This window comes from Drosophila santomea, chromosome X, assembly GCF_016746245.2.
Source record: "Drosophila santomea strain STO CAGO 1482 chromosome X, Prin_Dsan_1.1, whole genome shotgun sequence".
Lineage (NCBI taxonomy): Eukaryota > Metazoa > Arthropoda > Insecta > Diptera > Drosophilidae > Drosophila > Drosophila santomea.
Genome location: NC_053021.2, coordinates 18915428 through 18939427, shown reverse-complemented (window position 1 = coordinate 18939427; position 24000 = coordinate 18915428). Strand labels below are relative to the sequence as shown.

The following is a 24000-nucleotide window of genomic DNA, read 5'->3' as shown; positions in this document are numbered from 1 at the left end:
CGATCGAGCTAAAGTTGCACGATGTTGATCGTGTTGGCGCCGTTTTTAGACCGCAACCTTGTCTGCCATATATAGAACGTATAGTGTATAGTGTATGAACTGGAGTGCTGACCGAAAAACCTCAATAGTGTCCTTTAAAAAAAACCACACACTCAATGCTCAACTCAACAAACAATACAATCATGTTTGCACTTAATTTACAGTCCAGTTTTATAGTCTTGTTAGTTTGGGACGTTAAAGATGACCTGAAATCAGGCCATAAATCCGATGCAGCCATTGGGCAGATAGTGCAGAAAATAATTTCGGTTCGTTTTCCTCTAGTCCGTCTAGTTATCATTACCTGCCTTGTTTCACCTCGCTCTACATTTTATGCTAATCCAACTGTTTATTGGCGCATTCTGACAATCTGGGAAAGTAGCGTAATTAACACACAGATTGCATGTATCTGTATCTAACATGCACTCAGCTTTCTCCAACAAACTCACCCTCCACCTTTCTCCGCCCATTTCTTCGCCCCATTCTCGTTCCCTCTGTCTCCTTGCAGAGATCCTATTTAAATTTCCCAAAGCGTTGACGTTGAGTGCCTATCGCCCCAAAAAATTAAAACAAAACAAAAGCTAATGGAAACAGCAACACCTTATGGTTATAAAATGAATCGAGATCTCAAATACCCTTCCAATGAAAAGAAAATAATCTATCACTATCAAAGCAACCATAACTAAAACAAATAAATCTATCACTATCAAAGCAACCACAACTAAAACAAAAATCCCATTTTAAACATTGTAGTGTATCTGTAATATATTCATAAATGCATAAACTTAACCAATTTAAAGTAATGTAAATGCCATTAAAAATGTATAATTAGTATGCCCATAAAAATGATATTCGCAAATGGCGAAAAGGCGGAAAAGTTGCAGCAGAAGAAGCGGAATATCTGTCCGACAATTAACCAACTTAAGTGTAATTACGAAATTTTCTTTTTCCTTCGCTTCAGTTTCTACTTTTGTGGCTTTTCCCTCCCGCGCTCGGTACATTTGGCGACTTTTGCGGTTCCCATTGGGGAGAAAAGTGGGTAGAAGTGTGGAAAATGTGGAAAAGTGTGGAAAAGTGGGCTGGTTGGAAGTTTGGAGTGGTGTAAAGTGCATCCACATCAGGGTTAAAACATTTCATTAGCGTAATTTGCCTTTTAACTGGGCCCAGGCACATTCGAATTCGACCAGGCCAATTTGGTCTCATTACGGGCAAGGCGATTTTTCATTTCGAATATTTAAGCCCTTTGAAACGATTTTATCATTTTTCCATGCCAAAGTCGAAAGCTACTTAACGAGTTTTCGTTGCCTACTTGTTTTTTGGTTCGGCAGACTATTTAACCATTGAACATTTTTATACATTTAAAAATGTTTAATTGAAACATATTTGGGTATGATTACGGAAAGCAGGTGTATATGTTTTCATTTTCTGCCACTTTCTTGTAGTTTTTTCTCATTTGCTTAACGTTGTTATTTCATCCTTTAATTGAGCGATTTTCGGCCGCTCCTTTCTTAATTTCGCTCACACTTGCTATTCATGAATTAATTTCATTATAAATTTACGAAATGTGTTTTAATCCAGAAAAGGAATCCGTTCGCTCTGCGAAAATGAGCGGCAAAATGAAGAGGAGAGCGACGTTAAAAGGCTCTTACATTTTATTTGAGCAACATTTTAATTTGCTTGGCTTTAATGGGCCAAGAGTTGCACAGTTGGAAAATGTCGGTGGAGTGGAGCAAAGAGTCCTGAAAGGTCCTGAACTTCCTGCTGCTACTGCCTGGCTGACTGGCTAGCTGGCTGGCTGTTGAAATGAAAAGCTCAGCCAGACACAGGCTCAGACATTGACGGGCTTTGTCTTCGTGCGGGTGTTGTAGTCGGTAGGGTAGTTGGTGTAGTTAGACAGTAAGAAGATTTCCCCCTGTACCACCGTATCCCGTCATCTTAACGCCCACTGACCATTTATCAGTCTGGCAGGTAAACGAGAAGCAGAGCCCCGTTGGCCATTATCGAAGTAGACAGACGGCGTTCCGATGCGAAATGCTGAAAGCAGTTGCCATTCAAACGGCAGCAACAAACAACTTGCAACACCCACGCCACAGAGTGCGACAGAGTGCAGAAAAACACATAGAAGAGGCAAGAAAAAATTGAAGAAGAACACAACAATCGATTGTTAGTTTCTGGGCTTGCATGCTGCACAATTTTCTCATAACACTTCGCCCAAAACCGACGGTCCAACCCACTTTTCTGTGGGAAAAACCAAACGGAATTCAACAAAGAAAATGTTTTTTTTTCTTGCCAAGGCTTTTTCGCACACCTGTACAGGTGGTAAATTGGTTGCTTATTTGGACTTCTGCATGACAACATAAAAATGAATAATATCTAGCGGTCCTCGTCATTTATTTATGATTCGTTGAGCTCACCAAGGTTTTTTTGAATATAGTTTTAAAAGAGTATAAGTAGGAAAAATAAACTCACCAGTGGGCTTCGACTAATCACAGATTGTTGTTTCAGCTGCGGAGGAGTTGGTGGCAGTGGGTTGCTGCCATAATCCGTGACCTGCTGTTCCGGCGCAATGCCAAAGATAAAGGGTCCTCCACCTACTCCTGACCCCGACCCCGACCCCGATCCTGATCCTAATCCTGCTCCAGCACCGATGGGTGATGAACTTTCCTGGGCGGCAGGACGACGCACACAAAAGTCATCCTCAAAGCGGGAGGCATAAAGCCCAGTGGCATGGCCTGGATTATCTGGGTAATATCTAGTGGGTGAGGAGGTGGACGTGGTGTGCGAGCTGCTGCAGTTGCTCGAACTGCTTGAGATCACCTGGCCACCCGCGGTGCCGGGCAGCATGACCAATCCAGTTTGGCGATCAAAGCAAAAATCACTGGATTGAGCCGTTGGCGACGGTGGACTGCCGTAGGGATAGCCAATGTGTGGGCTCTGGAGGTGCTGATTGTATTGCTGGGACAGGGCATCAAAGTCGTTGAATCCATGCAATCCCTTGGCACTGTCCCGTTTCTGTTGCTGCACATAGGGTGAAATGTAGCTCCTGAGTGGCGGCAATGGTGGCAGTGGCAGTGGCAGATTCTGCACCTGCATCCCAGACTTTCCGCCCTTTTTGCCCACACTCATCACCGTGAGTTGCGGTCGCCTGTCGCCCAATAGCGGTCTCTGGGAATTGTTGTACGGATGATTGCGCTGCATACAGGTGTCCTCGTAGTCATCCGGATCCTGCTCATGATCCATTAGATCGTGACAGTCGTAGGTGGCCTGCAGATGCTCGTAATACTTGAGGCTCTTCATATTCGCATTTGGTGGCGGCAGAGGCGGTGGTTGTTGCATATGCTGCTGCGGTGCAGTTAGTGGTTGATGTGGCTGCTGCTGCTGCTGCTGCAGATGCTGCAGATGCTGTTGCTCCTGATGTTGTTGCGGATTGCCCGGGGAGTCCAGTATCTCAATGCCACCCGTTGTCACGCCCCCAAACAGCTTGGCCAATTTCACAGTCATCTCTTCTGCGTGCCAGAGTTGGCAAAACTTTTTCAATTAAAATGTTGCCCAATGCCAAAGACAATGACAGTTGGCTGGGGAGAACGACGACGATGACGACACGAGTTTGCCACAATTTTCCACTAGTTTGCGTTGCTGCAGGAAAGTCGGAGAAAGAGAATTTATATATATTAGTTAACGAATCGCATTTATTGGCAGTAAAATTCATATATATATTTTGGAGTCTAGTATTTCTCAACTCTTTTGCATGTTGTCTGCACTGATGGTACTGATAGCTCCTTTGAGCAAAGAACCAGTAACGGAAACTGTAATGGGATATGTCAGCCACAATTGCAGCTTCAACATCAGTTGATGCAATTGTTGCAGTCACAGCGGAAGCAAGAGGAGGAGCTTTTAGCAACTTATGTTATTATAGATACAGTAACTGTAACAGGAACCTCAAACAACAGGAACTATAACAACCAGAACCTCTGTCATCAGGAGGAAAATCAGCAAAGAAAACTCCAGTGGAATTGTTACCAACAAACCAACTGCTATATTCACGATCATTGAAATTTAATTATTTACGATTTTTTTGGGTACATTTTGACATTTTTTGTACCAACCATAAACAACAAATCAAAAAACTAAACTGCAACTTTAGTGGCATTATTTTTCACATATTGAACAGCCATAAAACTGTCAATTCCACATATAAAAAAGTGCGCAATGCCCTTTCACTTCCGTGGAAGACATTTCAATAAAGTTCAAAATGAAAGTTTGAAACAAAAATAGCGAAAATATAAGAGTCTGAAGTAACCACAGGAGCAAAAGGAGAAGGACCATGGCAACTGCCAATTAAATGCATCCTCCCCCCCATTGACGTCATAATAAAATGTTATAAAAACAAATAAAAGAACAAAAACCTATCCGCTGGAGAAGAATGTAGCTGGAGAAAAATAATGGTGGAGTGATTCACCCACGCTTATTTTCCTGCACTTTTTTTTGGTACTCCCTTCTCTGCTGCTTTTTTTTTATCGTTTCCCTTGCTGCGCTCGTTGCATAGAAAATTTTGCCATATTGCAGACTGCATAAATGACAAAGGAGGGTTAAGGAGGGACGAAAAACGGCAGACAATATGTCGCAAAAAAACGTTAATAAAAAAGTGTATTTCAACGGTCGACTTATGTATAAGGTATAAATGCTAAATATAGCAGATGATCAGATATGCGAGGAAGTCAAACGAAACTTGATACATTCCCAGGGTTTCTCCTATATTTAAATCTCCTTTCGAGCCCCTCATCTCAGTGGGTTCCATCCCATCCCCATCTAAATTGTCTCCATTTGTATTTGCTTACTTCCATTTCCCGCCTCCGACTCGGTGTGTGCATGTCATAAAGTTCACTTTTTTGCCTTTCCACCGCCTGACACCGACTTGTTTCCCGGGTTCTCGGCCCTTGGTTAACATGGTCGAGTGCATCTTTTGCTTGCCAATTTCCCCAGCTCCCTATTGGCCGCTGTGCTCGCTGTTGATTCCATATCATTTTTAATTTTGTAGCCAACTCATATACCCCGCATTCCCCGCACACCCCACGAAAGCCACTCTCCGACAAACGAGCATGTTGTACGTGGTGCTTGTCAAACAAATGCTACAATAGCGGCAGCAACATCAACCATGACAAACATCAAAACAAAAACAAAGAGCAAAACACCGAACACAGAACAAAACAGAGACTAAATTGAAATTGCAGCTGAAGACAGGGATAATAAAACATAAAACAAGAAGTGACTGCCAACTGCAAACGCCTGAATATACTCCTCATTTTTATTTATATTTTGCAGCTGAACATAGTAAACAGGGTATTAATAACAAACATTTATATAATAAGCTTTTGAAGTTAAGGTGAATGGAAAAAAAAACGAAGGCGGAAGAAAATAAACAAAAACTGGTGTTATTGGCTTTGGCAAAAAAAAAACAACAGTCAACAACAAGTCAAGACTAACGTTGTAGACAAAGTCTACACAAAATATTTTTAATCAACTGTGAAATAAATCAATAACATTCGCGTAGTAAAAATCGTTAATATTTTTTTTGCAATTTGAAAATGTAATACTGCTCCACTCAATAATAGGATTCGAACCACTGTGCACTTTGGACCACATCCAAGCGAGGTGGGGAAGAATTGCACTGGAGAAAGTGGGAAAAGGGAGAAGAAGAGCGTGTCATGGAGGAGTTGCGACAAAAAAAAAATGGGGATACAAAAAACAGACACAACAACAACGGGGAAAAAACGCTGTCCAGTCTCGTCGACTGCCGTTGATTGTGTGGCGCAAATGTTAATGAGACAAAAAGATGTCAAGGATAAAAAGGGCAAAAGGTTGGTGACGGGCGGAGAGGGGGAAATTAAGAGGAGTATCTGTAGGATGACTCAAAGGAGACAGGAGACGGGAGACAGACATCGAAAAAGGGCCATTGAAAACTGACTTTTCACGGGCTCTCAGCCCGTTTGCGTCGAACTCTTCTGGCCAAGTATGCCAATCTGCCCTTCAGAAAATTCCATCTCATTATCTTCACAGTTAGCTTCTGGCCCACTTGTGCGTCTGCCAATAATTGCATTAACCAGTTGATATTGTTTATAACTAGGGAAACAACAAAAGGGAAATCCACTTAGCATAATTATTTTTTCCACACTTAAAAATTTGAAAAGGTTTCTAAAAGTTTAAAGAAAAGTTTTTAACACTAAATGGGCATGTACTTTTTAAGAAGCTCGATTAGTTTAGACTGCAATTTTTGTTAAGTGTTCGATTTTTGTTGGCATAAATATGATATGCCCAGGATTGCATAATCACTTAGGTGAATGTCTCCCAGTTTCCTTCTTGTACGACTTTGAGTCACTTTGCACATAATACGATAAACTTTCCGCTTTATGCAGCTGCTGAAGAAAATTTAAAAAAAAGAGGTATAGAAGGGAAGACTTGGCTACTCCTCGTCTTCTGCTTCTGCCTCATGTTTAGGTCCTGACCCTGGCAATTGGCATACTTTTAACACCCTGTTTCACCCCAACTCTTTTAGATCTCCTGCAGAACCAACGAAACTTTCCTTGCAAATTCTTTGAGCAGTTTGAGCTGCTGCTTTAGTTGCCCCTTTTTCTTGATTGTTTTTGTTCTTTTCTGTTGCTGTCTCATGTGGCAGAGACGTGACAGGAAATGGCCAACAAAACAAAAGGGGGCAAGGGGGGTAAAAGGGGATAAAAGCCAAGACTACTGAGTCAGTCAAGTGCAGTGCAATGAATAACTTGCCGCAGCAAATTAGCCTCGTAAATTAGCAGCGCGCACAGAATAGACAACAAATCATTGGCAGAGAAAAAACTTTGTAAACACAAGTAAATGGAAAAACTTAGACAAATTGGGTAATAAATGATAAACTATATAATGCGTATATGTACAAAAAGTACCTGAGGCGTAAGTTTGTTAAAAAGAAGACTTTCAGAGGTGTTTCTCCGAATTTTAAAACTATGTATATTTTTAGGCTATATAGTCTTAAGCTCCTTACTAGTAAATATATTTATATTTTCCCTTTGGTTTATTGTGTGTCTGCCACTTTGAATTTAAATTTTCCGCTCATCATATTGTTATTAAGCCGCTTTCAATTCTCTTGGTAATCTGGTGAATAAATCTGCCAACATTACGCACTCATCATAATGCGTCTGCTGGTCTTTAATTTGTATTCATTGTTATTATATTCCCAGAGTACACAGAAACGGAATGAATGAGCGATGAATGTTTAATAAGGACGATGCGCAAAATCGTATGGCAATCAAAAAATCTCACGCATATGATTTTCATCTAAATTATTTGCAAAAATAAACAGAATAGCTTGACATTTTAATCTACGAGTAGATTTTGGGTGGCCCTGCATTATAGATGAATGGTAATTTAAGCAACTACTTATTTTGTTGTAATTGCTGGTCGAATAAACCCATTTGTATGTATCTTAATCTCTGACTGCTGCGTGTATCTGTATCTCTGCAGGTGTAAAATTTGAACAAATAAATCTGGGAACCAAACCGGTTTCACCATTAGGCATCCTTTGAGAACAATTGAGCAGTCTTGAGGGGAGCAGGTAAACGCTTCGAATAACCCATACAAATTATGAGATACATTTCGGGTGACTACGTATCTATTGGATACAAAACAATAGCCGAGCAACAGCTGTTGTTCCGGATCTTCTCTACTCTATATTTTTTGATTCTTTTGTTACTGAAAATTGATTAGATTCTTCCCGAACAGCTGCTTCTACAGTTCTTGCTCGCTCTATATTATTTTATATTTTTCTTTCCTTTTGATTTTCTTAGCGTGTGAAACGTTTCCGTATTTATTCAGTTTACATTTCTTTTTTGCAGGTGTGTGTGTTGCAACAATTAAATGTCAGTGCAGCAAAATCACAAGTTTCTTATAGATACGAAGCAGCTTCTTGACTAGGTAAAATCCAAATAAGAGATAGAAAAAAAAAGAAGTAGAGAGGAAAAGCAAAAAGGGTGTATAAAATATTATCGCATCACGCGCATCTACAAAACGATTTCACACAGCAACAGCAACATTAACTTGCTCTTTCATTATCGGCACATCGTTATAGGCAAGAGTTTCTTCTTCGTCGGCATTGTCGTCACATTTGTCGACCGACAACGACGTTTATTTATTTTGCCCTTTAACTATTTGGGCAGACACATCCACAACAACAACAACAACAACAACAACAACAACAACAGCACCAACAACGACAGCAACAACAACGAGAACAGCAACTTGAACAAGAACAAAAACAACAACGACCACCGCCAGCGGTCTTCTCTTTTTCCCTCGATTTTTTGTGCCCGTCTTGCAGATGCACCTTGATTAAATTCCAGGAATTGAAAAAATCTTTTAGTCGCAGACATGAACGGACCGCTTGTTGATATTTACCCAATGATCAAACGGGGGTAAAAGGGGGGCACTGAATCTCCCCGCCCCCCGACTGACTGGCTCCATTAATGATGCAGCAAATGGTCTTCTTTCTGCCTGCCTTTCCTCTCGTTTTTCGAGCCTAACCAGCTACTGCAACTCGAAAAATGTGGCAAAATGCAAAGGGAGTTTTGTCAAAAAAAAAAAAGAAGGAAAATAGAAAAGCCAAAATATGTAGGCAGCTTTATACTATTCCAGAAACATGGAATGCAAAATACTCTAAAATTACTGATATACACAAATAATAGGTCACTAGTTTTCCTAACAAACAGTCAAACAAATATTTAAAGCTTAGCTTTAAACTCTGGATATTATAAACGCTTTTTGATTAGTCATCAATATCTTAACTATCTTATCTTACATCACATAAGATAACATAATTTTTATAAAATTTAAGCAGCAAATTAAGTGTGAATAGATTCATGTAACACAATGCTAAGTTTACTATAAAGATTCGAACAGAACCACTTCATAAGCCAAAAGTTTCGACCTTTTCATCGTACCTTAGAAATAGCTTTACCCACAAAGAGAAGACTTGACTTGGCTTCTTCGGTCGCTTTTTCTTAGTCTTCCACTTTGCGGTTGGATTTTCGATTTTCCAGCTGGCATTTCTACACAATTGAGGAGGAGGAACCCAAAGGGGAGCAGCTGGAGGAGTAGGTGCCCCAGCTCAAGTGTTTCCATCTCGAGAGTAGCTGTGGCGAGCTTTAAAGATTCCCTTTGTTGTTGCTCCCCGGCTCTTTGGCATTTAACTGCAGTGCATGTCAAACTGTGGAGCCATAGACAATGTCCAAAGAGGCAAAGTACCAAAGAACCCAAGTTGAAGACGAGGCCAGAAGTTGCTGCTGCTGCTGGCTGCTGCTGCTGTGCTTGCCTTAATGATTTTACATTTTTTACATAAACAAGCCGGTCCCCAACCACCAGCTGTCTTTTTTCCTTTATTTTGCCTTACAATTTTTTCAGCTTTTTTCTGTTTTGCTGGCGGCGGCAAATGCAACTCACGGAAAGCATTCAAAAGCAATTAAGCGCTTTCTTCACAGCCCAGAGTGCGCGACAGGGACGGCCTTAGATGACGGGAAAGAGAAGGGCGCACACATGAGTTGAAAATGTAATATCATCAATCAAAAAAAAAAAAAAAAAAAAAAAAAACCCGAAAAAAAAAAGGAACACAAAAATACAGAGACAGCTGAAAAATTAAGGAGGGAGAGTGCCAAAGAAAAGCCATGCTCAAGCTTAAAACTGGAAATTCTCTTTTACGCCGAAAGGTTTAATGATCAGAGAAATATTTCCGGAGTGAACAGAATTGGAAGGTCAGTAGATGTGTATAAGCAATCTGGAATATGTACTTCTATGATCATGTTGTTTTAAATTATTCTTGATATTCTGTCAACTCTTTAAAAATCCAATATAAAAGTTTCTAAAATGTTACATGCTTTTGTTTAGCACTTTTTCTTGCCGTGTAGTGATGCAGCACGAAGCCAGCTCACGAAACGGCGGCAACAACAACAACAAATTTAGCTTGATTATGCCAACCGGCCACAACAGCAACCATAACAACAACAACAAAAACAAGAAGAAACAGCAAACAACCACAACGAATTTTTTTTATCATGGCATATATTGAAAAATGCTTCAAACTAAAAGCCAAGCGCTGTAATCATATTTAACTTTGCCTCGGTTATGTGCCTCATCTTCTGCAGCCGCAGTCTCATGTCTCCTTCACCTGATTTTGGTTGATGCTGCTGCGGCTGTTGTTGCTGCTGCTGTTGTTGTTGCTATTACTGCTGCTGTTGCTGTTGCTGTTACTGCTGCTGCTGCTGCTGCTGATGCTGCTGCTGTTGCTGTTGCCAAACCTCAGAGCCAACCGCAACAGGTAATTGATGCCGCTTGCGCGTTGCAAGAACTTTAATCAATTTTTCAGATATTTTTCTTTCGTTTCGCTGCCTTTTTTCGAGTTGTTCGTCTACCTTTCTACGTGATGATGTTGTATGTGTGTGTGTTTGTGTGTGTTGCAAGTGGCCATAACAACCGAAAACGGCAACCGAAATGGCCAACACAAACTGCTCCCCGTGGAAAGGGGAAATGGGGAAGGGAACCAAGGAGCGGGGTGGAGTTCGCAGTGAACCCAAATGACTGGGAATTTGGCCAGGTAAGCCAGGCAAGCCAAGTGCAGCCCAGAGCGGCCAAGTGGCAAGTGGCTATCATGGCCTGGCTATATGCCCGCCGATATACACGTATTTGTACTTGTATATACATATGTTTGTATGTATGTATGCCGCTCTGGGTGAGGGCAGCAACAAATTTCTGCAAATTACTATGAGGTAACCAAAGATGCAAGGGTTCCCAGATCAGATATCCCAACACGAACGTATAAATCTTTTGTGGATGGGTCCTAAGTATGGGTAAGGCGTAATAAGACTTTAATACGTGGATTTAAATTTAAATGCATTTTGATTCTAGCTACAAATTTCTAGACATTACCTTTAAATGATAAAGTTATAAATGTTCAAATTCACGCTAAACCAAGTATAAATATTCCTATTCCTAGTCACTATTCAATAACAAACTATAAGTTGCTGGAATTTCAATAGCAATACGATAATATAGCATGCCATATCAGTTTCTATTCAGTGATTTTATCGCTTTTCTTTGCCAATAAAAGTGGCCAGTGCATATGCATTGGTTACTCTTTGATTGCCACCGAATAACGACTATATATGTATATATATATATCCGATTTCCCCCATTGGGTGGTGGGTGGTGATTCGCGGAATTGTGGAGTAGTTGGTACTTATATAGACCCAGCGACAAGTTGCCGTCATTTACTTAACTTTCACAATTTCGATTTCCACATTTACATGACTCCTCTTTATTCTCCCTGCACACATTCATGTGGATATATATGTATACATACATATATGTAGAGGGAGCCGATCCCCTTTGCCCTACGCCTCTGCGGTCGGCTGTCTACTCAATCACAGCGTAAAGCACTTCTGAGTCATAAAAACCAAGCCAGACTGCGATTGTGTAGTTGGCAATTTTATGCAGCGCCACTTGGAGCACTCCGGATTCGGGATGCCAAGAGAGCCGGGAGTGGTGCAAAGTTGGGGGTTTCGGGGTTTACCGTGGAGTGAAGCGATAAAAATGACACATGGAGCTCCACTCCATTCTGTTCCAAAGGCAAATGGCAAATAGCTGAAAGAGAGAGAGAGAGAGAGAGCCCTGTGGCAAGTGACATTTTGTGGGGGCAGCGACATGGCCAAAAGGAGTCAAGCCGATCGAGTTTGTCTCGAGGAGTTATATCTTTAATTCACTGCGGACATCACCTACACAAATGACAACGATTTCTCTCACTTTATAGTTATACAAAGAAATATTTATGTGCCTCGTTCAGATTACATACGAACCAAAAACTATTAATTATTAGTAATTTTAGAATAGTTTTAAAATATGTATTTTTTTTTCAAACACTAGAAATACCTTTTTTTGTTTTTAAAGAATTTCCAAGCCAGTTTTCGAAAGCAATTACAACATGCAATTAAAAATCGCCTGCGCTGAAAACAAAAACCGTTTCGTTTTGGCCTGCAGACAATCGGGATTGCATAACCGGGAAACATATTTCTGGTCTCGTTTTCGCTTATTTTTTCATACACCACATACACATATATATATTTATATATCTTTTGTTTAACTCAGTGTCCAAAAAACATGAGCGACAAGTTGACACAATCGTGGACAACCTTTTTCGTACACAAGCCAATCAACTGTGGCAGAGCAGAAAGCTCAAAAAAAGAGGAAATAATTATGGAAAAACAATTTTAATTTGCAATTGCACTCGCAGCAGCAGCAACAACAACAACAGAGGCAAAGTAACAACCGAAAAACTTAACAAGCCAACCTTGGAGTTTTATGCCCTTTAATGGGGATTTTTATACGTATTTTTATACCCAATGCGCTCGGTCAGTTGCTTATTTGTGCGCCTCACCTTGAGATAACTTTACGTGGAGTTGAAGTTGGAATTGAAGGTGGAGGTGGAGCCGATGGGCGAAACTCGAAGCTTACAATGCAGCCCTTTGATCGTGGACAGGCGCAACCTTGGAATAAAATCAGTAAGATCTCTGAAAAGTGAGACCAAAAAGGCGATTGCCCTACAAGGTAGCTGAGTAATAAGAAAGAAAAAGAAACTGGCCAAAAGGAAAAACCTCAACTGAAAGCCAGTTATCCAAAGCCCTTTAAACAAACAACTTCATTAATCAATCAAAAGACACAGCAGACGAAACTGAATTAAAAACAAACAGACAAACACATTAAACATGAAAATCTGAGTTAGAGTGGCAACAAGCAAACCCTTCTCCCATAATTAAGTAAGAAACAACGGCTGCTCCAAAAGTGTAAAAACCTGTAAATATCTAAAAACATAAATTTCCCCCCAAAAAATAAAGGAGAATGGCAAGCGGATTTTCACCATCTTATGAATTTCATTGCTTGAACTTGGGGACACATCAAAAAAAAAAAAAAGAGCCAGAAAATACAAGAAACGTAAATAAACAAAGCTGAAAACGCTGTGGAAGCTGACTCCTGGCGTCAGGCCATAAAAAAGGTAAAACAAACAAAACAGGCTAACAAACAACATCAACAACAGCGCCAGCATATTCGTGATGCACTCGTAAAAGCCGGGGGCAAAATAAAGAGGGGAAAGCGGGCAAAGTTCTCAGAAGGTAAAAAATAAAACAAGAGGGGGACTTTATCGAAAGTCAATTGGGCGTAAACCCCGATAATGAATCGGTTGCGAATGAAGGCTGATGAATAGGCTACGCATGGGCTATACTTAAAAATTAATCTCGCACCATTTTCGTATTAATTTACCAGCAAGATGAAGTGTACACAATATTTATCAATCATTAAAACAATATCTAATATCTTTTTGGACTTTTTGCTCTCTGACGCTCCAAATGTTGCCTTAATATTATTAGCAAACAAATAACCACTAAATAAGTCATGTAGGTATTAATACATTTATAGTTAAAGACAAGTTTTCACTTAAACTGGGAAAGCCAGTGAAAAGCAAAGAGGCATTTACACATACGAAAACTCCCAGGGACTTAATTAATTAATTGTCAGGCTTCTTCTTTAATTGAATGCCCATTCAAGCGGAGCATCAAAAACTATAATTAATATTATTGTGGTCTGTCGTCGGCGAAAGGTTAACTTGAAAAGCATTTAATTGCCGTGGGTGAATGGCAATTGAGGCGCCAAACAGAAGCCAAATGAAAATCTCTCTTGGCAATTTGTCGTCTCCCTTGAATTTGGGTCGCACGGAAATGAAAGCCAAGTTAGCAGACAGAAAGACAGAAGGACAAAAAAAAACTAAAAGACAGGCAGACACTCAAAGCAGACGTATCGTTGTACCATTTAAATGTCAAATCAGGCAAAAAAAAAAAAATTAAAAGAAAAGCCCAATGAAAACCGGGAAAATTGCAAATGAGTGGGCGGGCAAAAAAAACCCGAATGACAGAAGCAAATAAATCAAAATTAAGTGGCGACAAAATTAAAGGAAACTGTTTGCCAACAGGCTTATCTGGGTGGTCAAAAAAAATTCCAAGGAAATGGGCAGGAAATGACAAAAGTCAATTTAGAAATTTCAGGTGCTTTCAACAACTTCTAAAATACTACATATTTAGAAGCATGTAGCTGTCATTAAAAAGAATACGTATAATAATTTGTAAATAATTTAATTACCTTACAGCTCAACTTTAAGAACTTGTTTGTTACATTTTATGGAATTCTGATTTCGCAGAAAGTTGGCCATTTTCATAACAATTCTGTTAGATTGTTGGCCTATGCATATATGTATATGCATTTCGTGTGCATATGTAACACTTATGTAATGCACTTGGTTTCTTTATATCCAATTAAATTCGTTGTCCAAGCAATTAAATGCATGCAAAGTTAATTGAGAGAAGCAGCAGCAGCTGACTTCAAATGATTGCTGTTGTTGAGTTTTTCTTGTATTTTTGTTTATTTTTTTATTTGCTTTGACACGTTTCTTGTGTGCAAAAAGTCGCATACATGAAGATATATATAGATATGTATATGTATGTATATGTACATATATACCTGCATATGCAGCATATAAAACTAGAAGATGGGTTTTTGAAAGGGGCTGCGCATTTAATTACTCCCAACAAAATTGGAGTTTCAGTTGTTTCGCTGCCCATAAAATACTCGAGACACACATGAATGGTTTTCACTGTACGAGGAGGTAATTTCAAACTTTGTTGTTCGTTTCCCAAGGAAAAACTCTTGAGAAAATGACCCAAGTTCGTAGGCTTTTCCTTTGAGGCAAAGGATATGCAAAGCACCGTTAAACGTATTTTAATTACAACAATGTGGGAAAGCCATTAAAACAAAGCAAAGAACAAGGGAAAAAATGAACAACGCTGAGAAATGAGATTTAAAATAATCAGAAAAGTAAACGCAAGCTAAGCCAAAACGCAAACAAAGCCGGGCAAAAAGTTGAGAATGAAAAATTATATGTATGTATGTATGTATGTATGTACGTCTGCATAGAAACCGAACAACAATGAATACAAATAAACAAATAATAATTAAGGAAAATTACTGAGATGCAAAACAAGAGAAACCAGCAATGTTGTTTTCATTAACGATTAACAAGAGGCGGAGTTAATCTTTTAATAAGTAAATATGAAAAGGCTATAATACTTTAAATTGGAGTGAAGCAAGGTCAACACACCGTCTTAATATTTTATTTATGAATCTTATATATAAAGTAACTTTTGACTAGAAATCGGCTGAACAAATTGAAACTGCCCGAGGGCACTTGCCTTACGTCACATGCATACAGTTTACAGTTTTTTCAACTAGTTAGTGAGCAGGCCTTTTTAACTTGGCCAATTCAGTTTGTCTCAGCCATTAACCAAATACAAGACGCCTTTTTTCTATTTCACCTTCTCCCCATTCAAAATCAACTTGGACAAAGACTGGGAGACCTAGGTCTTCTTTTATTTCTCATTAGTTGGCTCAAAGTTTCCTCTTCTTTGCCGAAGCGTTTTTCCACTGTTTTCTGAGTTGGCTTTTTCACACGCTTCGTTGGCGAGCTTATAAAAAAAGCATCATAAAATTGAAAGAAATGAAGAAAAAAGCAACGTAAAAATGCAAATAGAAAAGGTTAACACACACACCAAACAAAAGCCACAAAGAAACAAAACCAAAAAACCAAAAACAAGCGGGACGGGCAGAAAATAATCATAAAAAGTTGACAACTTGTTGACCCCTTTGTTTGTTTGTGTTTGTTGCATATTGGGGATCACGTTCGTTTTGGATCATAAAATACCATTTTTAAAACGCACAACTTCGTTATCAATGTAAATTTTGGCTTTTTTTATTATTATTTTTCCGCTCTCTAATTTGGTTGCAACATCTTAAAACAAGATAGATGTGAATTAAAACGGAATATTTTACGAAGGGAAATCAATATTTTATTTCCTAGCTATCCGGCTAAATTGTTGATTATTCTTCGCTTTTCCTTTAGTGGCAATATTACGTATAAGACTAAATGTGAATTTAGGGCTTCAACTGCGTTGAAAGATATTTTCAAATTCAGTTTTCTTTTTTTATATATTTCCGGAATATTGAAACAATTTTGTAAGTATCTGCGGAACTTTAAATCTTCGATTCCCGTTGCAGACATTGTGGTCGTTTTGCTGTCGCAGTTGTTGCTGTAATTTTCGCATAAATTTCCAATAATTTATGCAATGGCTTGCATTGTTGACGATGCCAGAGCTCGAGTTTAAGTTGGAGTTTGTGACTCCATGAGCTGAGGACACACACACAACCGCAACGTTTCAGTCTCTTCGGTTGCCATTTTCCACCGCTTGTTTATCGGATTTTTTATTGTCATTTGTGTTTTTATTGAACAGTTTGTGACATTTTACGGTTTTCAAAGTGAAAGGTACATATTTGGTAAATTGCTATGGCCAAAAGAAATTCGACTCTCCGGATGCTCGTCGACTGTTTGCCTCGGTTTAGTTTTACTTTAAGTTTGGCCACTTGCATGTGCTTTTTTTTGGTCCCAACCATCCAATTCTTATGGTAACTGGTTTACCCCTCCCCAATCCACCCCCCGCGCCTTGTTTTTCCAGGGATGAGTTCGAGCCGCTGACGGCTTGTTAGAAATGGGGAAAATTGCACTTTATATATGGACCATAAAAGTTAATAAGTAACCGCAGTTGGAGTAGCAAGTGCCAGTCACGAAATTGTTTCTTTTTTTCATGACTTTAACTTGGAATCGTAATGAATCGATGGCGAGTTGTGTACTCGTTCGATATTCACGCGTGAGGCACGCGATTTTCCCAAGGAAATTTTATAGAATTTTCAATGATAATCCAAAGTAGCTTTGAAATGGTAGTAGTAGCTTAAGAAAGAGACATGGCATTTCCACAAGCTAAAAACAAGATAGATGGATGTGAACTTTCATGGCAACATTTTCGGAAAAAGATGAAAGTTCTCGATTTGCTTCACGCTCGCCGTGCCAAAACATTAAAGTCAATTATAGTGAGACCCCCGCCCCAAAGTTCGAGGCTAATTTTGGTCACGTGTGACACACACAAAAAATAAAAACAAGAGAGAACGCTATAGTCGAGTTCCCCGACTATCTGATACCCGTTACTCAGCTAGTGTAAGAGCGAAGGACAGTTTTTGGCGGTTTGTGGGCGTTAGAGTGGGCGTGGCCAAAAGTTTTTTGGCAAATCGATAGAAATTTACAAGACCAATACAAAAATGAAAAAATATTAAAACATTTTTCAAAAATGTGGGCGTGGCAGTTTTGGGCGGTTTGTGGGCGTTAGAGTGGGCGTGGCAACCTAAATCGACAAACTTGCGCTGCGTCTATGTCCCTGGAGTCTGTATACTCAATCTCAACTTTCTAGCTTTTGTAGTTCCTGAGATCTCGACGTTCATACGGACAGACGGACAGACGGACAGACGGACAGACGGACAGACAGACGGACGGACAGACGGACATGTCCAGATCGACTCGGCTACTGATCCTGATCAAGAATATATATACTTTATATGGTCGGAAACGCTTCCTTCTGCCTGTTACATACTTTTCAACGAATCTAGTATACCCTTTTACTCTACGAGTAACGGGTATAATAAAAGAAAACAAGAGAGAACGCTATAGTCGAGTTCCCCGACTATCTGATACCCGTTACTCAGCTAGTGGGAGAAGGAGAGTCTTAAACACAATTTTTGGCGGTTTGTAGGCGTTATAGTGGGCGTGGCAGAAAGTTTTTTTGGCAAATCGATAGAAATTTACAAGACCATATAAAAATGAAAAAATATCAAAACATTTTTCAAAAGTGTGGGCGTAGCAGCTTTGGGCGGTTTGAGGGCGTTAGAGTGGGCGTGGCCAAATGTTTTTTGGTAAATCGATAGAAAATTACAAAACTAATACAAAAATTAAAAAATTTCAAAACATTTTTCAAAAGTGTGGGCGTGGCAGTTTTGGGCGGTTTGTGGGCGTTAGAGTGGGCGTGGCAACATGAATCGACAAACTTGCGCTGCTTCTATGTCTCTGGAGTTTGTATGCTTAATCTCAACTTTCTAGCTTTTGTAGTTCCTGAGATCTCGACGTTCATACGGACGGACAGACGGACAGACGGACAGACGGACGGACAGACGGACGGACAGACGGACATGGCCAGATCGACTCGGCTATTGATCCTGATCAAAAATATATATACTTTATATGGTCGGAAACGCTTCCTTCTGCCTGTTACATACTTTTCAACGAATCTAGTATACCCTTTTACTCTACGAGTAACGGGTATAATTACTAAAAGAATTCTTTAGCGTATACAGAGAAACGAAAAAAATCTCCCTCTATGGCAAGCGCGAAAATCAACACAATTAAATGAAAAAAAAAGAAAAAAAGAACCAAAAGTCCAAAAGCGAATTAAAGAAAATAAATACAAAAAGGGGAGCCAGCAAAGAAGTTGCATCGAAAGGTAAACAAACTGAAGAAGAAATGATTTGGCGGCAAGCCAGAAATTAACACAAAATATCCCAAGAAGACGACGGAAAGCGACAAAATGCAATGGGAATATGGCGACTATATCTTCAACTCGATTTGCATATTACAATACGAAGAATGGAGTGCGACGAAAATGCATAATGAAAATAAATATTTGTGCTTCATAAACGAATCGAAAATCGATTTCGGCAAAGAAAGGGAAACGCCATTGAAATGTTGATGACATGCTAACTTTTCATCAGTATTTTAAAGTAAGAAGCTTATTTAGAAACAGTTTCAAAGAGATTTTATTTCAGTTTGATTAAATTAGAAACCGTAAAAACTTACCCAATGCAGTTTAAAAACGAAGAGATTTCCTTGATGGACTGCAAAGAAAAGAAAACATAAAATTATTTAAGGATGGACAACGCATTTTAAATTCAACAGGAAATGCTGACCTATACCAACTGTGAATCCTTAAATCCCCAATCTTAAAGGCTCAAGTTTGGTTTTCCTCAAACAAAGCAATTTGCATATAAAAAGGTTAAGCAACAAATGAACCAACAAAATGAATGGACTAAATCATAATGAAAGAAACCAAACTCAAAGCGAAACGAAACCAGAAGGAAAACAGCAAACAAATAAATCTAAAAGAATGCAGGGGCGTGGAACGAGGGGCGGTTTACCGGGAGGGGTTAACCATAGTGAGGTAAACATGATGTTGCAAGTGTTCAATACGACAGCAGCGAGGGGGGTGGCGAATTCAGGGGTGTGGCATATTCTAGAGTGGATAGGTTGGATTATGGCTGCAAAAACTAACAAACCATAAAAATCCGCACATAAATTACAACACAGAGGCGGGCGAGAGGGGTGTACTACGGAATGAACATTGAGAAAAAGAAGTATGCGATATAAGAATATTACATTTTTGTAATAAATAGATAATATTTTATATTTCGAGTTTCCCTATTTGTGATTATCTTCTTTGTTCACAAAGTTCCTATGTTCTGTAATATGTAAGGAAATAATGGGTTGTTTTTTTTCCGGTGTATCGATAGGCGAAGAAGCAGCTGCGCCGACGATGGGCAACATACGCAAATGCAAGCAGCAGAAATTTATGAGCAGCCATTCGCAGGCATCGCCGAGGATCCGCCAACAAAACTGCCACAAGTGGCCAAAAAGATGGAAGCCAGGAGAGCTAACTGAAGCCAGTATGCTATCCAAGGAGGGTATATATATATTTATATATATATATATATATATATTTACATATATAGGTATATGTACGAATATAAGACCCCGGCCAAGTGCAATGACAAAGGCAAATAAATTACAGCATCATTTGCAGGCAGAAGCAGTCGACAAAGTAGCAAAGGAAGCGCTAGGAAAAGGACCTAGCCGAAGGAGAAGCTTAACTACCATAAATTGGCCAATGACAATAAAAAAAAAAACAGAGAAGAGGAGAGGAGGAACTGAACTACCAGAGAAAAAAACACTCAGACCTCAATCAATGGAGAAATAATTACAAGCGTTACTTTCTTCAGACCGTCTCTCCCCTTTTCTCCGTCTCTGTTCCACCAGTTTACCCTTCTCTTTCCTTAAACATAAATCAATGGTAATTGCATACGCCCCGAAAAAGAAAGAAAACCCTGAAAATTGGAAAGGTATCGAGGAGAGCTGCTAAATGTTATGGATTTTCGATTATGCTTCAGTTTCAGCTATCGAGGGATTTCGTTGGGATTCTTTAAAGAATATATTTCTTTTTTAAAACAATTGTATTCTACTCCAAATAATTTGTTTATTTCTATTCGCGTATCCTTTCATTAGCAGTTACAAATATGAATCATTTAGGAGGCTCCACTATCAGTTTTATTCGGATTACTTCCCCTTTGCTCTTGCAACAATGCAAAGAGATATTTAATTTTTATTTCGTTTTTTTCTTGTAATTGAGCTCCGCATTGTTGGAATGATTGTTGAGAACGGGTTCGCGCTCTTGCTTCGGGGACTTTATGATGTTTTATTGCTTCTTCTTTACCAACTACCGCCACTTCAGATTCGTCTTCTGGCTGGGCCTCAAAAGTGTAAGGTGTGGGTCATAAATGTAAAGTTATTTATGTTTTATGACGACATTTAAAGAATTTCGTACGCAAAGAGGATTGCAATTGCCTTCAATTTTGCATAAATATCATAGGTTAGTTATCGTAACTCATGTCGCGTACTGTACTGAGTACTCTTCCAAAAGTCATCTTGTCGGCAAAAGTCTTTGGCTTGGAAAAAAGCATTTTCATGTGTTTTTTTTTCGCGTTTGCCACTTGGCTGATGCTTTGTTGTTGTTGTGGAAATTGTTGTTATGGTTGTTGTTGAACCATTTTTGTTGCAATTTTATTGTTGCTGTATTTGGCTGTTGTCGTTCATGTTGGTGATATTGTTGTTTTTGTTTCGGCTTGTTTAGTTATGTTTTCTCCACATTTTTTTGCATGTTTATTTCTCTTTTGTGTAATATTACGTATACGTCTAGTACAACTATTGTTGTTTTAATTGGCCCATGTTTATGTGGCATTTCGTGTTATTATTGCAGTTTTTATTACCGTTTTTGTTTCTGCTTGTTTTTTTGTCCTGCTCAAATTGCAGGCACATTCGTCTGGCGATTATTAACTTGCAGATTGCACATTTTACAGTCAATTTGGTGCGCAAATCGAGTTTGTGTTTTTGCTCCCTTTTCGGCTTACCACCTTCTCCGTCTCCGTCTTCTTCTCCATTCATTCATTTCATTCTTCCATTGCCAACTTCTTGCTCTGTTTCCCCTCAGTACTTCATGTGCAATTTCTTTCGTTACATTAAAGTTGTGGAATGAAAATATGTTTTTCTATAGGATACCCACTAGACGCAAAAATTGTTCATATAACTTCTTCATGTGTAAATATAAAAAGTAAATATAAAAATACATTTTTCACATTATCATTTAATTTAGCTTTATTGTATCTATTAGCGACTAAGTAAGGCATGTTTCACCCAAGCCAGGCTCCACTGTAAAGTACAAAACACCCGCCGACACAAACAAGCCAACAAATCTCCCATAATAATAATTGATAAACACTCGACAGGTTCATGAACCCCGCACACGCACACACATACAACCGAAACCGAGCCAACAAAAAAGTAAATAAAAAAGTAAAAGAAGTAGCCATTGGGTGGATTGGGGAGATAGAGCAAGAAACTTCATCGTTTACTCATTTTTGCTGAATATCTTATAATTATTTTTAGCTTCGGTTTTCTGCCTTCATTTGTGAGTCACGTAGCGGGGGGATTCCCCTCGCTGTTCGCGCAGCCAAATGGTTTTTTAATTGTTTATTAAAAAAACAAAAGCAACATCTTTGCCGAGTGCCTTGACTATTTGATACCCTTGCCATTTTTAAAGGACAGATGCGACAACACGGAAAATCAGGAAAACTACCTTTCGCAAGGAGATCAATATGAAGGAAGGTTTTTCTTATCATAACTTGACCTAAAGAAATCACTGTTTTGTAGAGCTATTTTTGGTAAGTTTTGAACAAAAAAAACTGATTAGGTTTGAAATGAACAGCAAATGGAACCAATATGTAACAGTTTAAACAATTTTTTAGCATGCAAGTGTACTCAGTTAAACGTATGAATTTTACAAAACAATATACCCTTTTAGAATAGACAAAACATAAATAAAGAAGCAGGCAAACTTCGGCTGGCTATTAAAGCAATTATGGAAAGTTGATGATTTTAACGCATTTGGCGAGCAAATTGATTTCGATAGTTTATTTTTGCTGTTCGCAGACTCAGTTGGAAGTTTGTGTTTTTTTTTGCAAGTTTAGTGGAAAGTGGTCGCTTTTATAGATGCATAAAAACATCGATGCAACATCTGTAACGCTACACAAAGAGAAATATATATGAATTATAGCTATGGATGTATTGATCTGAGAAACTAACTGGTATCATGGTTCCAAATACTTTTTAAATTGCTATTCATTGGTATTATTAATATATTAATTTTTAAACTTCAAATTATTTAAGCAAACATAAAATGCACTAATCTCTCACAGATTTTGTGTTTCTTTTTCAGTTTTTTTTTTGCGATGCATGGGAATTTTTTGTTTACCCCCTGCGGAATCCCCTTTACCCGCAGTAACTGGTCATGGGCCAAAGCAAATCGGTTTTGAAATGCAATAAAGCGTGATTTTTCAAACTGAAGCGTAACGAGCAACGAACGAGCAGCAACAAAGGCAGCATATGTATTGTATATACATGGATCCAGTTAGACACATATATGTATATATGTATGTATAAATATACAAACATATAGGTGCACATGTCGGGTACATTGCAAAATAAACACCTGAAGCGAGACAGATAGAGCAGCAACAACAAAAACGAACCAGACACAATTCGTAGGGCCAAAACGTAATCTCTTTTGTAGCCCCGAGGGCCAAACATGGGTTAAAACGAAAGTGAACCCAACCCCCCGTATCGCCATCTCAACTAAGCCGCACCGAACCGAACTAACCCACAAAATCAAGGTGATTTCGCTTGGCCGAAAGCAGCAGAATGAAATGGGCGGAAAAAAGAGAAAATGCAGATGGAAAATATTTTAAAAATTCAAGTGGAAATTGTGTGGAAGCCAAATAGTTGCCAAATGAAGCCAAATAAAATGGCCATAAAAGCCAATCCACAAACAATTATTATAAACCACTTATGAAATGCACCATCAGACAGATAATCGCCCGTTGTATTGATAAGATTAATGATGAGCCAAGAGGCACAATCAATGTAAACAATTAATTAATCAATCAGTTGAAAAAGGCTTTCATTCTTCATCAATAAATATGTTTCGATTGTGACAAAGATTACCTTTTTTCAGCGGGACATTACTCAGTTTATACAAGCGATAACCAATTGACAGTGAATATTCAAGGTAATGATATGAAAAAGTAAAATATACCAATGAATTAATTTAGTTAACTACTTTAAATTTACCATGCTCAATATTCTCTGGATTGAGCAACATAATAATCGATCGCTATTAATGTTTCGATATTTATTAAGCCCTTGCTTGGTTTTATTTCTTTAGCATAGGAAATTGAGAATACATCAGAAGTTAGATGGAAAAACAAAGAAACGAAACTTTTCCGGTGGCCAAGCAACTTTTCCGCAATACAAATTCGATATTTCCATTTGAGGTCCAGCGATTTGCCATTTCGAATGCTCTTGGATGACAATAAGTATATTCAGATACAAATGCGGGGATACATTTGCAAGAGTTTTGCCGCCAGCTTATCAAGTGTAAAATAGGGGCGTGGCTGGTTGGGTGGGCGGCACAAAGGGAATGCTTATCGGGCTTATCATGCGTAAATGATAAATGGAATTGAAGCGAACACTTTTCGGTACTACGCATTTGGTGCACTGTCTTTTTTCTCGGT

The 24000-nt window shown here is 38.9% G+C and overlaps 1 protein-coding gene across 1 annotated transcript in view; it reads right to left on the bottom strand.

Annotated features, from left to right (window-relative positions):
* LOC120456472 overlaps nt 1-24000 on the bottom strand; it is a 48466-nt gene that overhangs the window by 16053 nt on the left and 8413 nt on the right. Inside the window, exons 3-4 of the mRNA XM_039643330.1 lie at nt 18902-18939; nt 2506-3672 (exon numbers count right to left, since the gene is read on the bottom strand). Coding sequence (XP_039499264.1) covers nt 2506-3537 — 1032 coding nt within the window. The 5' untranslated portion in view covers nt 3538-3672; nt 18902-18939. The remainder of the gene's footprint in view (nt 1-2505; nt 3673-18901; nt 18940-24000) is intronic.